This window comes from Orycteropus afer, unplaced genomic scaffold, assembly GCF_000298275.1.
Source record: "Orycteropus afer afer isolate SDZICR_OR568_19922 unplaced genomic scaffold, OryAfe1.0 scaffold00498, whole genome shotgun sequence".
In the NCBI taxonomy this organism is placed as follows: Eukaryota; Metazoa; Chordata; class Mammalia; order Tubulidentata; family Orycteropodidae; genus Orycteropus; species Orycteropus afer.
The window spans coordinates 1673453-1688901 of NW_006922085.1; the positions used below are offsets into that span (position 1 = coordinate 1673453).

The window sequence follows — 15449 nt, forward strand, 5'->3', positions numbered from 1 at the left end:
ACTGATTGTTTCCATTAATTTTGGTTCTCTTCTTTCTTCTTGATGAGGAGAGACCCATTGTTGCATCTAGATGGCAGCTTCCTAGCTTTTAAGGTCCCAGTCGCTACTCGCCTGCTTTGAGTCTTTTGAGGGAGTGGTGGAGAGAGACTGCTGATTGATGTTGCTTTTCTTCGCTGAGGCCCTTAGCCAGGCCAGTGCCCTTCTGTGATCTCAACTCAGCAAATAACCACTTGGCATTCTCAGCAATTGTGTGCTTCCCTGTGACCTACTTTGTGTGTTCTTGGTGAGAGGCTCCTGATTTCTTAGCAAGTGCTGCAGACCCTCATTCTGCCTTGGAAAGAAGGCAGCAGGGCCAGTAGACACTTCTCTAGGTTCGAGGTCAGTTCTGCCCTGGCTGGCCCTCCATGTAGTTATTTGACCTACCAGGTTTGGGATGACTGTGTTATATATGTCTCTGTGTGTGGTATAAGGCAGTGTCTGTATTCAGGCCGACAGTCTAAGGGAGGGACAGAGTAGAGGGGTTCCACTCACGTCTCCCCACAGCCTGATTAGACCTACTGTGGTTCCATGTTAGTCTAGAGCCAACCATCTGGGTCAATAGGTTTAGAATTTTTCTCAACATCTCTGAGCTATCAAAATTCTCTATCCTCTTTCTAGAACATACAATAGAGGAAGCAGCAAAAGTGGATTCCTTTCCCTTTGAAATTTCCTCTGAAAAAAAAATCACCATAGTGCTATTTAGTGAGTCATTTCATAATTAAGAGTTGTTGATTCCAATTTTTTTTTACCTATTTATCTTTTGAAGGATAATAGTACCCTTTGGCTTAATTTTTAATTTGCTTTCAGTTCAAAATAGAGTTTGTGAAGAAATTAGGGAATTGGAATTGTTACAATAACATTGCCAGTTTCGTTTCTTATTGTAATTGCCAAGTTTCCAGTCATGCCCTTGAGAAATCAGGCCTCCCTAAGGAAAAGGCCTGGCACCTGTGATATGTGGGGCTGGGCTCATGCCACGCAGGGGTGAGGGCATCTGGGCGAGAGGCCAGGAGCTCCCTACACTCCAGACCTGCCTCTGGGCTGCCTCTGGAATCTGGGATCTGGGATCTCAGGGAGCCCTGTCTCCTCCCCTGTGCGATGGGGGCAGTAATAAACCCCTCTTAGGTTTCAGCGAGAGCCAGGTAAAATGATGTACTCAGATGCTTATGCAAGGTCCAATACACAGTGAGACCTTGAGCCAGGAAATTGGAATCAGAGTGTCCTGTAAGAAAGTCTCTGTGGAAGAGGAAGCATCCCCACCAGCTCCTGACTGTGGTGAATGTGAGGTTACAACCTTATGAGGGACCTCACAGGGATCTGGTGCTGGAACATGAGGAAAGCACAGCCCAGCCACAAAGGAGCACAGTTGGAACACCAGGAAGGATTCCTCCTATAGGAGTCAGAAGCTCAGAAAGGAGGAGATTAGGCATGTCTGCGGGACAGGGAGGGGAAGGGTCACAGAGTCTAGAGAGGAGCAGCAGCATCATGATGGACCTGCCCGTGGTCCAAATCTGGCAGTGGAGCTGGGGGATGTAGGGTCAGGCAGCTGGCCATAGGGTGTTGGTTAGGATGGTGCCACTGTAACCAGATGACACATAGGCCAACTCCACAAATTAAGAGCTACTGTGGGATGTGAGTTCATTCAGACAATGGCAGACAGTGCAAGGAAGATGCCCCACATCTCCTATAGCTCTGCTCACTTCCCTGGCCCATGGGGCACACTGGTGAGGGCAACAGGTCTCACCTCTCTGTGGAATGCCCCACTAATGTTCTCAATTCACTCATTCCCCTCCTTCATCATAGATAATGACACATTGCACCCACCTGGCTCCATCAGAGAGCAAGCACACCTACACCTCTCATATACTTTTAGGTAATGATTTCCCTTGGGGGAGTCATATTTTCCTGCCCCCAGAATGGAACTGGACAAAGGGAGGTGCAGCTGAAGTGGTCATCTGAGCCTCCCTGTTTTCTATTCCCAGGTACTATATCATCCCCTGCCAGTAGCTGACGGGAGCAAGCAAAGGGCAATCAGGCAGGTCTAGGGCTGGCTTGGCTGAGTGAACAAGAGTATGAGAGAGAATGTGCCAGTGAGTGAATGAATGAGAGAATCAACACTAAAGTGAGCAGATAAATGAATGAATGAACAAGTGAGTGGAAGACCAAGGGAATGAATGAGCAGGCCTTTGTTCCAGCCCCTCCAATATCACTCAACCATTAAAAGGAATGAAGTGTTGATACATGCCCCAGCATGGATGAACTGTGAAAACATTATGCTAAATGATTCCACTTATATGAAATGTCCAGATGAGGCAAAGCCATGGATTATTAAGTATTAAGTATTTTTATTATTAAGTAGATTATTGGTTGCCAGGGGCTGTGGTTGGGAATGGGGAGTAACTGCTAACAGTTACGAAGTTTCTCTCTGGGGTAATAAAAATGTTCTGGAATTGCATAGTAGTTATGGCTGCACAACCTTGTAAATATACTGAAAACTACTGAATTATACATTTTAAAAGAGTGAATTTTATGGGTATGTGAATTATATCTCAATGTTTTAAAAAGTCGAGATTAAATATATCTCACCACTAGAGGGGAGACCAGAAGTAGAGGTGCAGCAGGCAGGGCTCTCAGCCGAGGAGACCTTGGTGGGAAGAGAAGGCTGCCCAGACCCACCTTACAGGATGGGCCACAGCTTCCTGAAGGATGAATGGTGGTACTCAGGACACAATGTAAGGAGAGGAGTGTGTGTGGTGTGTGTGGGGGGGTTGCCAGCAGCCCACCAAACAGCACACACCAGGGCAGGTACCATGTAACCACATCCCCAGCCCTCTGCAGAGGACTGAGGAAGGGCCTCCAGCAGCCAGATCAGATGTTTATTTTTAGCTCCTACCTCACATGCCTCCTCCTGCCTTCCCTCCCTTCTTCGCTGCCTACTAGAGCTGAGCCAGGAGCAAGAGGGCCAACCAGCAGTTCCTTCAGCAGGCTGGCTGCCCCTTTGAGCAAACGTGTGAAGGGGTGCAGTCGTGGGGAGCTTGTGATCACAGGTGACATGCTTTTCTGAAGGCTGGGCCTCTGGGCTCAAGCGAGCAGCCTGATGCAGAGGCTGGCTCTGAGTACTTGGCATTAGGTCGGCCTCCTCTATCCAGACCTCTTTCAACTCCATCCCCTTCCACGGTGCTCTTGCCTCATTTGGACTCTTGCTTCTGAAGTGGCATCTGCATGCCAATGGCGGGGATCAAGGGTTTGTCAAGTCACCAAGGTAGACTGGGGCAGATGACTAGTCCCCTCGAGAGGTCTAACCTAGGGTGGCAATACGGAGTGCCCTGAGGTTGAGTCAGAGCAGTGTTCCTTGAGCCAGCCTCTTGCCTGAGCCCAGATCCTAATGCCGTCCTGCTGATCCTGGGGCTGGGGAAGGGACTGTTTGCTTATCTTCAGAACTCTCTCTTAGCTTCTGATGATACAGACAGAAGTTAGCACTTATGTGGGGCACACACATAGCATCAAATAAGCTCCCTTGGATTTAGGAGTGGTACTAGGGCTGGGCCCTGCAGGAAACAAGGTGGATACATGCAGGGCCTCTGAAGGATCACCCCCCCCCCCAATGCACACACACACAGAGCTGGGCCCCACTGCCCCATCCCTCTGCCCTGAAGCTGAGTGTGGGGCTAGGGCTTGCAGAGCAGGAGCTCCAGTATCAGGGATGCAATCTCAAGACCCTGAATAACAAGCCCATGGATCAGTCCTGTCCCCCAACACCCACCAAGGCCTTGCCACCTGCCCAGTCCAACTTCTGCTGGGGCCTAGGGCAGAGATGTGGCATGTAGATCTCTAGGCAGGAAACCAGGGCAGAATCATTGACTTGGCACCTGCTATGGTGGCCTGAGGAAGCCAGACTGAGGGCAGTTCACTTTGGGGGTTGCCAGGCTTCCAAAGCTTTGTCAGGTGAGGTAGGACCTGATTTGGGCCCTAGTCAGTGTGTGAGTTTAGGGTGCTGAGTGTTGATTGACCTGGGACTAGTGAGAGCAGAGGGCTACTTCCTCTCCCTCTGCCCTGATTCTGTGACCCATCCTGTGGTGCCATGGTTCCCATAATGGCCCATCCTAGTGGCAGAGCTGCTGGTGGAAGCCTGAGTGTCTAGGCATCCAGAACGAGCATCAGCAGAAACGTGCTCCTGGGAGACATGCCCCTGCCAACCTCAGACCTGCTCCAGGTATCAACTACTCAGGAGGCTGGGATTCCTGGACCTGTACTCTCACACAGGCAGCTGGGGCTGGGAAATTCACTACTGATATCTATGTCACGCTTGTAATGACCTGTTTGGGGCTGTGGGCTCCCGGACACATGTTGACCCCTGTCTGTCTTAGTCATGGCTTGATCCAGCCCCTGGATCTGGGCCTGACACAGAGTGGGTAGCCTTGAGAGTAGAGGACTGACTGTTAAGGATTTGATCTCAGGCTGGCTGGAGACAGCAGGGCCCCTGGCCCAAGGACCAGCACATACAGTCCCCATCAGAGGAACAGCCCAAGAACCCCTATGGGACTAGGAGGAGACTTCTACTTGAGGGTCGTTGCTGACCTTAGAAGTGACTTGGGCTGAGGGTTGTGAGGAGGGGAGGCTGCTCAGCCCTAGGTAGGGCTTCTTCCAGGCAGCCACCCTAGTCCCAGGAATCTGCACCCTGCTCAGCACCGCCTTTACTTTGGGGAAGGGTATGAAAAAGGCAGGTGTCTACTGCCTGAGAGCTAGGAGAAAGGGGAAAGTCATTGTATCCAGGAGGTTCTTCACATCTGAACCCTGTTCCTGGTCTGCAAGACTCTTAACTGCTGGACTCCTATCTAGCCCTCAAGGGGCTGTTTGCTTTCTTGGTGTTGTAGATTGAAATGTGTCTCCCCAAAATATGTGTTATAAATCCTAACCCCTGTACTTGTGCTTATAATCCCTCTTGGAAACACTTTTTGGTTGTATTAATGACACAGCATTAGGGTAGGGTGTACCTTAAGTCAATCTCTTTTGAGACATACAAAGAACAGATTGGGCAAGCAAGCAAGCAGAGATGGGCAGGGACAGATGCCACACCACATGACAGTCACCAAGGAACCAAGAAACAGAAGCTGAGAAGAGACAGAAACCTTCTCCCAGAGCCCTCAGAGAAAGAAAATGACCCATTTGTGGTATTTCTGTTACAGCAGCACCAGATAATGGAGACCCCAAGGAGGGGTCACTATGAGTCGGATCCGACTCGATGGCCTTGAGTTTTGTTTTTTTTTAAGATGGGTTGGGCCCCTAGCACCCTCTTTTCTCCAGACCCTGTGGTGCTTGTAGATCCCCTGTGCACACACACACAGTTCTTCTTTTTTGTCCCTGGGGTGAAAGGTTCTCTATCCGTTAAGGAAAGGACCCTTCTTTTTAGTTTGTTATTTGCATTTTAATTTTGTATGCAGTGCATCTTAGATGTGGAGAAGTTTATCAGTTGAGGGCAATGCATCAGTCTTTTTCTCCTTGTGCCTCTGGTGCCATGCTTTGAAAGGCTTTCTCCTCTCCAAGGTTATAGAAATAGTTGTTGTCTTAGTTTTCTGGTGTTGCTATAACAGAAATACCACAAGGGCTTTAACAAACAGAAATTTATTTTCTCACAGTTTAGGAGGCTAGAAGTCTGAATTCAGGGTGCTGGCTCTCTATTGGCTCTGGAGGAAAGTCCTCGCCCCTTTTCAACATCTGATCCTCAGTTTCATCCTCTTGTCCATTTGTGCTTGCTTGCTTCTTTGCCTGACTTGCTCTTTTAGACAGTAAAACCCGTGAAAGCCAAAAGCTATATAAGGTGAAAACCTGTCAGAGAAGGAAAACTAAAACATTTTCCATCAATAGTGATAGAGAAGTGGTTAGACTGCACCCTATCAAAGGCTGAAAACTTGTGAGACCTGGAAAAACGAGGTTGTCCCATCAAGTTCCAACTCCCACAGGTTTTATGTATCTCAAGAAGTGATTGGTTTAACACACACCTTACACTTACATGATCTCATTAAACATAACAAAGAAAACCCTATTCCCAAATGGAATTACATCCACAGGTATAGGGGTGAGGATTTACAACACATAATTCTGGGGATATAATTCAATCCATCACAATCAATGTTAATTTTCTCATGTACTTTGTGATTTTCACTAGCCCCCTCTCGTTTCCTTGCAGAAAACTGAGTGGCTCTGTTTGAACTGCCAAACTAAGCGGTTGCTGGAGGGCAGCCTGGGAGAGCCGACCCCACTACCAGTGCCCACCTCACAGCAGCCCCCTGTAGGGGCCTCTCACCGTGCAACTGGAACAGCCCCTCTGAAGCATAAAGGGCCACCAGGGCCTGTTCAGGCATCAGGCCCTCTGCCCACCAAGGCCAGCCCCCTGCCTGCCAAGGCCAGCCCCCAAACCAAGCCCCTCAAGGTTTCTGAGCCTAGCAAAACCCCCAGCAGTGCCCAGGAGAAGAAGACAGGAGTCCCAGCTAAAGCTGAACCTGTGCCGAAGCCACCTCCAGAGACTACCCCGCCCCCTGGGACTCCTAAAGCAAAGAGGACTGAGCCTGCCACCCCTGTCAGCAAGGCTGTCCCAGAAGCCCCCAAGGGTGGGGAGACAGAGGTCAGTCCCATTCACATCCCAGGGACTCTAGCTCTCAGATGGGACAGTCTAGGGAAGGGCTTCCCTCTCCTGGGGACTGAGGATGAAGGCCTGAGGCAGTCCCCTTGGTGCCACAGGGGGAGGGTGGGGATGCCTCAGCAGAAGAAAAGCCTGGGTGAGCCTCTGGTGGGCTGGGAGCCTGTGAGTTGCAGCCTGGCTCTGAGTCTAGTATTTTGTTGGATACTTTGCTGAATCTTGCTACCATTAGAGCTAGTAAAGTTCCTCTTTGAGAACTTAGGGTTGCTAGGGGCTTGCCATGGAGCCTGTTAAGTTATTCAAGTGTGGAAAGGTGGGATGGGTGGTGGGCCCTGAACCCCTGGGAGGTGAAGGGACCCTTCCCTAGGGCCCTGGGATTGATGAAGAGGATTGGGGTCCCCATGAGCTTTCTGACATGGAGAGTCAGTGCCTGCTTCTCTCCCTGCTGTAGGAGCTGGTGGGCAAGCCTTACTCCCAGGACCTGTCACGGAGTCCACAGAGCCTCAGTGACACAGGCTATTCCTCTGATGGCATCTCCAGCTCCCAGAGTGAGATCACAGGGGTCGTACAGCAGGAAGTGGAGCAGCTAGACAGTGCAGGGGTGACGGGGCCACGTCCGCCCAGCCCCTCAGAGCTCCACAAGGTGGGGAGCAGCATGCGGCCAATACTGGAGGCCCAGGGCCTGGCCCCCAGTGGCGAGAAGGTCAAGCCACCCAGCAGCAGCAGGCGCGAGGAGCAGAAGCGGCGGCCGCACTCCTTATCCATCATGCCTGAGGCCTTTGACTCTGATGAGGAGCTGGAGGATATCCTGGAGGAAGAGGAGGACTCTCTTGAGTGGGGGCACCGGAGGGAACAGCGGGACATGGCTGAGTCCTCGGACGATTTTGGCAGCCAGCTGCGGCATGACTATGTGGAGGACAGCAGTGAGGGTGGCCTGTCCCCACTGCCACCCCAGGCCCCAGCCCAGGCGGCAGTGCTGACTGATGAGGAGTTCATGCGACGGCAGATCCTGGAGATGAGTGCTGAGGAAGACAACCTGGAGGAGGAGGATGCTGTCACCTCTGGGCATGGCCTGGCCAAACATAGCACCCAGAAGAGTGGCAGATCCAGAGCTGAGCCCAGCCAAGAGCCAGTAGCACTGCCCAAGAGGCGTCTGCCTCACAATGCCACCACGGGCTATGAGGAGCTGCTTTCTGAGGGCGGCTCAACTGATGCCACTGATGGCAGTGGGGCCTTGCAGGGAGGGCTCCGCCGCTTCAAGACCATTGAGCTCAACAGCACGGGCAGCTACAGCCACGAGCTGGACCTGAGCCAGGGTCCTGACCCTGGCCTGGACCGGGAGCCTGAGCTGGAGATGGAGAGCCTGACAGGTTCGCCTGAGGACCGCTCCCGTGGGGAACAGTCCTCAACACTGCCTGCCTCCACGCCCAGCTACACGTCAGGCACCTCTCCCACCTCCCTGTCCTCACTAGAGGAGGACAGCGACAGCAGCCCCAGCCGTCGGCAGCGGTTGGAAGAAGCGAAGCAGCAGCGCAAGGCCCGGCACCGCTCCCATGGGCCCCTGCTGCCCACCATCGAGGATTCTTCTGAGGAGGAAGAGCTGCGCGAGGAGGAGGAGCTGCTGCGCGAGCAGGAGAAGATGCGGGAGGTGGAGCAGCAGCGCATCCGAAGCACAGCCCGCAAGACCAGGCGGGACAAGGAAGAGTTGCGGGCCCAGCGACGACGTGAACGCTCCAAGACACCGCCCAGCAACCTGTCACCCATCGAAGATGCCTCCCCAACAGAGGAACTGAGACAGGCGGCAGAGATGGAGGAGCTACACCGCTCCTCCTGCTCAGAGTACTCACCCTCACCCTCCCTCGACTCAGAGGCTGAGGCCCTGGACGGTGGCCCTTCTCGGCTCTACAAGTCCGGCAGTGAGTACAACCTGCCCACCTTCATGTCCCTCTATTCACCAACTGAGATGCCCTCAGGTGGCTCCACCACTCCCAGTTCTGGCCGGCCCCTCAAGAGCGCTGAAGAGGCCTATGAGGAGATGATGCGAAAGGCAGAGCTGCTCCAGCGGCAACAGGGCCAGGTGACAGGAGCCCGGGGGCCCCATGGTGGTCCTTCTCAGCCCACAGGCCCCCGGGGCCAGGGCACCTTTGAATACCAGGACGCCTCGGACCATGACTATGGTAGGGCTGCTCAGCCTGCCTTGGGGGCTGCGTCAGCCAGCTTGGGGTCGGCCGTGTATGAGGAGATCCTGCAGACATCACAGAGCATTGCCCGGATGCGGCAGGCCTCCTCGCACGACCTGACCTTCACTGAGGACAAGAAGAAGGAAAAGCAGTTTCTGAATGCTGAGAGTGCATATATGGACCCCATGAAGCAAAATGGCGGCCCTCTCACCCCCGGGACCAGCCCTACCCAGCTCGCTGCCCCTGTGTCGTTCTCCACCTCGACCCCCTCAGACAGCATTGGGGGCCGAGTCATTCCTGATGTCCGTGTCACTCAGCATTTTGCAAAGGAGCCTCAGGACCCCCTCAAACTGCACAGTTCTCCTGCCTCTCCTAGTGCTGCTACCAAGGAGGTGGGCATGCCCTTCTCCCAGGGCCCTGGGGCCCCAGCAACCACAGCTGTGGCTCCCTGTCCCTCTAGCCTGCCACGCGGGTATATGACTCCAACCTCCCCAGCAGGCTCTGAGCGCAGCCCTTCACCATCTTCCATAGGCCACAGCTATGGACAGAGCCCAACCACTGCAAACTATGGGTCCCAGACTGAAGAGCTGCCCCAGGCTCCCAGTGGCCCTGCTGCTGCTGCTGGGCGGGCTCCCAGAGAGAAGCCCCTTGTGAGTGACGGCCAGAGCAGCATTTCCCAGCCCTCCCGGGGATATTCCTACTTTGTGGGCTCTAGCCCACCCCTCTCCCCCACTTCCCCCTCAGAAAGTCCCATTTTCTCCCCGGGCAAGCTGGGCCCAAGGGCCACAGCAGAGTTCTCTACACAGACGCCAAGCCCAACCCCCGCCTTGGACATGCCTCGGAGCCCCAGTGCCTCCACTCCAACACCCATGGTGGCCCAGGGCACACAAACACCGCACCGACCCAGTACGCCTCGCCAGGCCTGGCAGCAGTCTCCTCAGGAGGCTCCCTTTATGGTTATCACACTGTCATCAGACGCCTCCAGCCAGACCAGGATGGTTCACGCCAGTGCCTCCACTTCTCCAGTGTGCTCGCCTACTGGCTCCCAGCCCACTGCCCATACCTATAGTCAGACAATGCCTCCCAGTGTGGCTCAGCCATCCCCAGAACCACCTGGGCCACCCGGCCTCCCACGGGCACCCAGCGCTGGTACAGATGGGCCCTTGGCACTGTATAGCTGGGGTGCCTTGCCTGCTGAGAACATCTCCCTTTGCCGGATCTCGTCTGTCCCTGGGACATCTAGGGTCGAGCCAGGCCCCAGACTCCCTGGCAGTGCAGTGGTAGACCTTCGCACAGCTGTCAAGCCCACACCCATCATCCTGACTGACCAGGGTATGGACCTGACATCTCTTGCCGTGGAAGCGAGGAAGTACGGCCTTACCCTGGATCCGATCGCAGGGCGGCAGTCTACTGCTGTGCAGCCCTTGGTTATCAATCTCAATGCCCAGGAGCAGACCCATGCCTTCCTCGGCACTGCCACCACCATGAGCATCACCATGGCCTCATCTGTGCTTATGGCTCAGCCGAAGCAGCCTGTGGTCTATGGAGACCCTTTCCAGAGTCGACTCGACTTTGGCCAGGGTACAGGTAGCCCTGTGTGCCTGGCCCAGGTGAAGCAGGTAGAGCAGGCTGTTCAGACAGCCCCATATCGAGGTGGGCCCCAGGGAAGACCCAGGGAGGCCAAGTTTGCCAGGTATAACCTGCCCAACCAGGTAGCTCCTCTGGCCAAAAGGGACGTTTTGATCACCCAGATGGGCACTGCCCAGAGTGTTGGCCTCAAGCCAGGCCCAGTGCCAGAGGCTAGTGCTGAGCCCCACAGGGCCACCCCTGCAGAGCTTCGGCCACATGCTGTACCAGGTGCCAGGAAGCCACACACAGTGGTTGTGCAGATGGGCGAGGGCACAGCAGGTACTGTGACCACACTGCTCCCGGAAGAGCCGGCAGGTGCCCTGGACCTCACCGGGATGAGGCCTGAGAGCCAGCTGGCTTGTTGCGACATGGTCTACAAATTCCCCTTCGGCAGGAGCTGCACTGGTACCTTCCATCCTACTCCCAGTGCGTCTGAGAAGAGCATGGCAGATGCTGCTCCTCCGGGCCAAAGCAGCGGCCCTTTCTATGGTCCCCGGGACCCTGAGCCTCCAGAACCCCCCACCTACCGGGCACAGGGCATAGTAGGGCCTGGGCCCCACGAGGAGCAGAGGCCCTACCCACAGGCCCTCCCTGGTAGGCTGTACTCCTCCATGTCTGACACCAATCTGGCTGAGGCTGGCCTCTATCATGCCCATCGACTTGGGCAGCTTTTCCAGGGCCCCAGTCGAGACTCAGCTGTGGACCTCAGCCCCCTGAAGCACTCCTATAGCCTGGGCTTTGCGGATGGACGCTACCTAGGGCAGGGCTTGCAATATGGCTCATTCACAGACCTGCGTCATCCCACAGACCTTTTGACTCACCCACTTCCCATGCGGCGTTACAGCTCAGTGTCGAACATCTACTCAGACCACAGGTATGGCCCACGGGGAGACACAGCTGGCTTCCAGGAGGCCAGCCTAGCCCAGTACAGTGCTACTACAGCCCGTGAGATCAGCCGCATGTGCGCCGCCCTCAACTCCATGGACCAGTATGGCGGGCGGCATGGCAGCGGTGGTGGTGGCCCTGACCTCATGCAATACCAGCCCCAACCTGGGCCTGGGCTCAGTGCTCCACAGGGTCTGGCTCCCCTCAGACCTGACCTTCTAGGGAACCCCACTTTTCCGGAGGGCCACCCAAGTCCTGGGAACCTGGCCCAGTACAGGCCTGCACCTGGCCAGGGAACAGCAATCAGACAGCTGCTGCCATCCACAGCCACTGTGCGTGCAGCTGATGGCATGATCTACTCGACCATCAACACCCCAATTGCTGCAACACTGCCCATCACCACCCAGCCCGCGTCAGTGCTGCGTCCCATGGTGCGAGGCGGCATGTACAGGCCTTACATGTCCGGTGGAGTGACAGCTGTGCCGCTCACCAGCCTAGCACGAATGCCTGTGATTGCCCCCCGGGTACCTCTTGGACCCACAGGGCCATACCGGTATCCTGCACCAAGCAGATTCCCCACAGCTTCCAGTGTCCCACCTGCTGAGGGTCCTGTCTATCTGGGGAAACCTGCTGCTGCCAAGGCCCCGAGGGTTGGGGCCCCACCGAGACCAGAGCTTCCAGCAAGGGCTGCAAGGGAAGAACCACTTTCCACAGCCACCCCTGCTGCCATCAAGGAGGCTGCAGCAGCCCCAGCCCCACTGGCTGCCCAGAAGCTGCCAGTAGATGCTGCTCCTGGGCCTGGCAGTGGGGCCCTGAGCCGGCCAGGGCACGAGAAGGAGGAAGTGTCACAGGAGGAAAGGCAGCGGAAGCAGCAGGAGCAGATGCTACAACTGGAGCGGGAGCGGGTAGAGTTGGAGAAGCTCCGGCAGCTGCGGTTGCAGGAGGAGCTGGAGCGGGATCGTGTGGAACTGCAGAGGCACAGGGAGGAAGAGCAGCTGCTAGTGCAGCGGGAGCTGCAGGAACTACAGACCATCAAACACCATGTGCTGCAGCAGCAGCAGGAGGAACGACAGGCTCAGTTTGCACTGCAGCGGGAACAGCTAGCCCAGCAGCGCCTGCAGCTGGAGCAGATCCAGCAGTTGCAGCAACAGCTGCAGCAGCAGCTAGAGGAGCAGAAGCAGCGGCAGAAGGCCCCCTTCCCTGCAGCCTGTGAGGTGCCTGGGCGAGGGGCTCCCCCAGCTGCCACTGAACTAGCCCAGAATGGCCAGTACTGGCCACCCCTGACCCACCCAGCTTTCATTGCTGTGGCAGGGCCAGAGGGGCCTGGGCAGCCTCGTGAGCCCTTGCCACACCGGGCTCTCCCTAGCTCCGCCTCAGACATGTCACTGCAGACTGAGGACCAGTGGGAGGCAAGCCGCAGTGGCATCAAGAAGCGACACTCCATGCCACGCCTGCGAGATGCCTGCGAGCCTGAGTCGGCACCTGAGCCTTGCATGGTCAAGAGGATTGCAGACAGCAGCGTGCAGACAGATGATGAGGATGGGGAGGGTCGCTACCTCCTGACTCGGAGGCGCCGGACACGGCGGAGTGCTGACTGCAGTGTGCAGACAGATGACGAGGACAACGCCGAGTGGGAGCAGCCAGTGCGCCGTCGCCGGTCCCGTCTTTCCCGCCACTCAGACTCAGGCTCCGACAACAAGCACGATACCACTGCCTCTTCATCCACTGCTGCTGCTGCTGCTGCTGCTGCGAGAGCTACGAGCAGTGTGGGCATCCAGACTATCAGTGACTGCTCTGTGCAGACGGAACCTGACCAGCTGCCTAGGGTCTCTCCAGCCATCCACATCACAGCTGCCACTGACCCCAAGGTGGAGATCATCAGGTACATATCAGCACCAGAGAAGACTGGCCATGGGGAGAGCCTGGCCTGCCAGACGGAGCCAGATGTGCAGGCTCAGGGTGTGGCTGGACCACAGCTTGTAGGGCCAAGCGCCATCAGCCCTTACCTTCCTGGCATCCAGATTGTCACCCCAGGGCCCCTGGGCAGATTTGAGAAAAAGAAGCCGGATCCCCTGGAGATTGGGTACCAGGCTCACCTGCCCCCTGAATCCCTCTCACAGCTTGTGAGCCGCCAACCTCCTAAGTCCCCCCAGGTCCTCTACTCGCCAGTCTCACCCCTGTCCCCGCACCGGCTCCTGGACACCTCCTTTGCCTCAAGTGAGAGGCTGAACAAGGCTCACGTGAGTCCCCAGAAGCACTTCACAGTTGACAGCGCTCTCCGCCAGCAGACCCTGCCTCGCCCCATGAAGAGCCTGCAGCGGTCCTTGTCTGACCCTAAGCCCCTCAGCCCCACCGCCGAGGAGTCTGCCAAAGAGAGGTTCTCCCTCTACCAGCACCAGGGGGGGCTGGGTAGCCAGGTATGGGCACAGGGGCTGGTCCAGGGTGGGACAGGGGTCAATATCTAGCCTGGGAAGCCCCTGAAAGAAGGGCTTCTCTTAGGGTGGGGGTGGAGTCACCTCAGCTCCAGAGGCCCAGGGGAGGGAGGCAAGGAATGACCCTTCTCCATGCATATCAGGTGGAGTCCACAGCCCAGCAAGGACAACCTGGGCATATACAGGTACACATAGAGGCCCCATGTAGACACCCCACTGGAAACCTCACCCTCTCCCTAGCACTGCCCTTTTACCACTCGTATCTAGCACAGACGTCCCATGGTTGACCGTGCTGGCCACCTCCCCCTTCAGGCCTCCTCAGCTCTCGCCTCCAGGCTGGGCCCGTCCGACTCCAAACCTTGTCTGTGGATGTCTCCTGGGAAAATCAGTAACATAGATGTGATTGTGATTCTCCCTACTTCCCAGCCCTAGCCTGGCTTCCATTGCCTCACAAAGAAGCCCAAACCCATAGGCCTAGTATACTGCAAGCTAGCTGGCTGCAGCCTGTTCTCTGCCTCATCTTGTTCCCTACTCCTACCTGGCCCTCAGTAAGTCTGTTCACATACCTGTCTGCTCCCAAAGACAGGGCCCCTGGAGCATAAACATGTCTGTATCTGTGCCCTTAGTTGCCAACAATATCCTAGGACTTTATAAGGGTGCCTGGCTGGGGCTGCAGTGGGAGTGAGGGTAGGGAGTTTTGAGGGCCTGACACCAAGGACTTTGAGTGTCAGGCTGAGGAGGGTGGACCTTTCTTGAAGGCCCAGTGAGTTTTAGGCAGGTGAGATAGGACAAGGTGGGTATTTTAGAAAACCTGGGCAGAATGGAGGTTGGCGGGCTGAAGGAAGCCATCATAACAGTGACCTGGGGAGAGGAGGTAGGAGCCAAGACATTATGAGGAATCCTTGCCCATTTTCTGGGTGTGGTGCAGAGAGGAGACAGATTGGGCCTCAGGGTGGGGTTGCAAAGTGATGAAGGGGTGGTGAAGGGCCCCTAGTGTGTGCAGGCCAGATGGGGCTGGGAATGGACAGGAGTCTAGTCTTGCAGGGAGGCAGGTCAAAGAGACAGGGTGGTTTTCGTTCCAGGCTAGGCTGGGACAGAGGTCCCGTGAGCTGGCCATGCTGTGGCTCAGGGGTTTTTGGCTGAAATAAGATGAACAACAGGGTGAGAAGTTCAAGCTAGATTTATTCCCTTAAAGGCCCACCCGCCATTCTGAGACTGAGGCCACATTATCTTTCTCTTTTGTAACGTATGAACGCTCTGGTGGCATAGTGCCTAAGGCATTTGACTGCTAACCAGAAGGCTGGCAGTTCAAACCCACCAGCCACTCCTCGGAAGGAAGATTGGGCAATCTACTTCCGTAGTGATACCGCCTCAGAAACCCAAGGAGGAGTGAATCAGATGGGAGGTTTTTATGTAGTTACTTGGCAAGTCAAAAAGTTGGAAGCCCGATGTTAGTTCCCAGAGTCTTTTGGGAATCTGGGTGGTCCATAAATCCCAATAGCCTGGGGACATTTTGGGAAAGCTAGGAGCAAGAGGCAAAGGGGGGCCCCAGGGTGTACCTTCAGGTGATGTGGAACTTCTATGCTGTGTAAAGAGGGCCCCACAGATGGCAGTGTTGAGCAGGAAGTGCCTTGAGCAGGAAGTTTTGCA

General features: G+C 55.6%; 1 protein-coding gene across 1 annotated transcript in view; it reads left to right on the forward strand.

Annotated features, from left to right (window-relative positions):
* Window positions 1-15449, forward strand: part of BSN (bassoon presynaptic cytomatrix protein) — a 42478-nt gene that overhangs the window by 21961 nt on the left and 5068 nt on the right. The window contains exons 4-5 of the mRNA XM_042782886.1: window positions 6224-6658; window positions 7125-13784. Coding sequence (XP_042638820.1) covers window positions 6224-6658; window positions 7125-13784 — 7095 coding nt within the window. The remainder of the gene's footprint in view (window positions 1-6223; window positions 6659-7124; window positions 13785-15449) is intronic.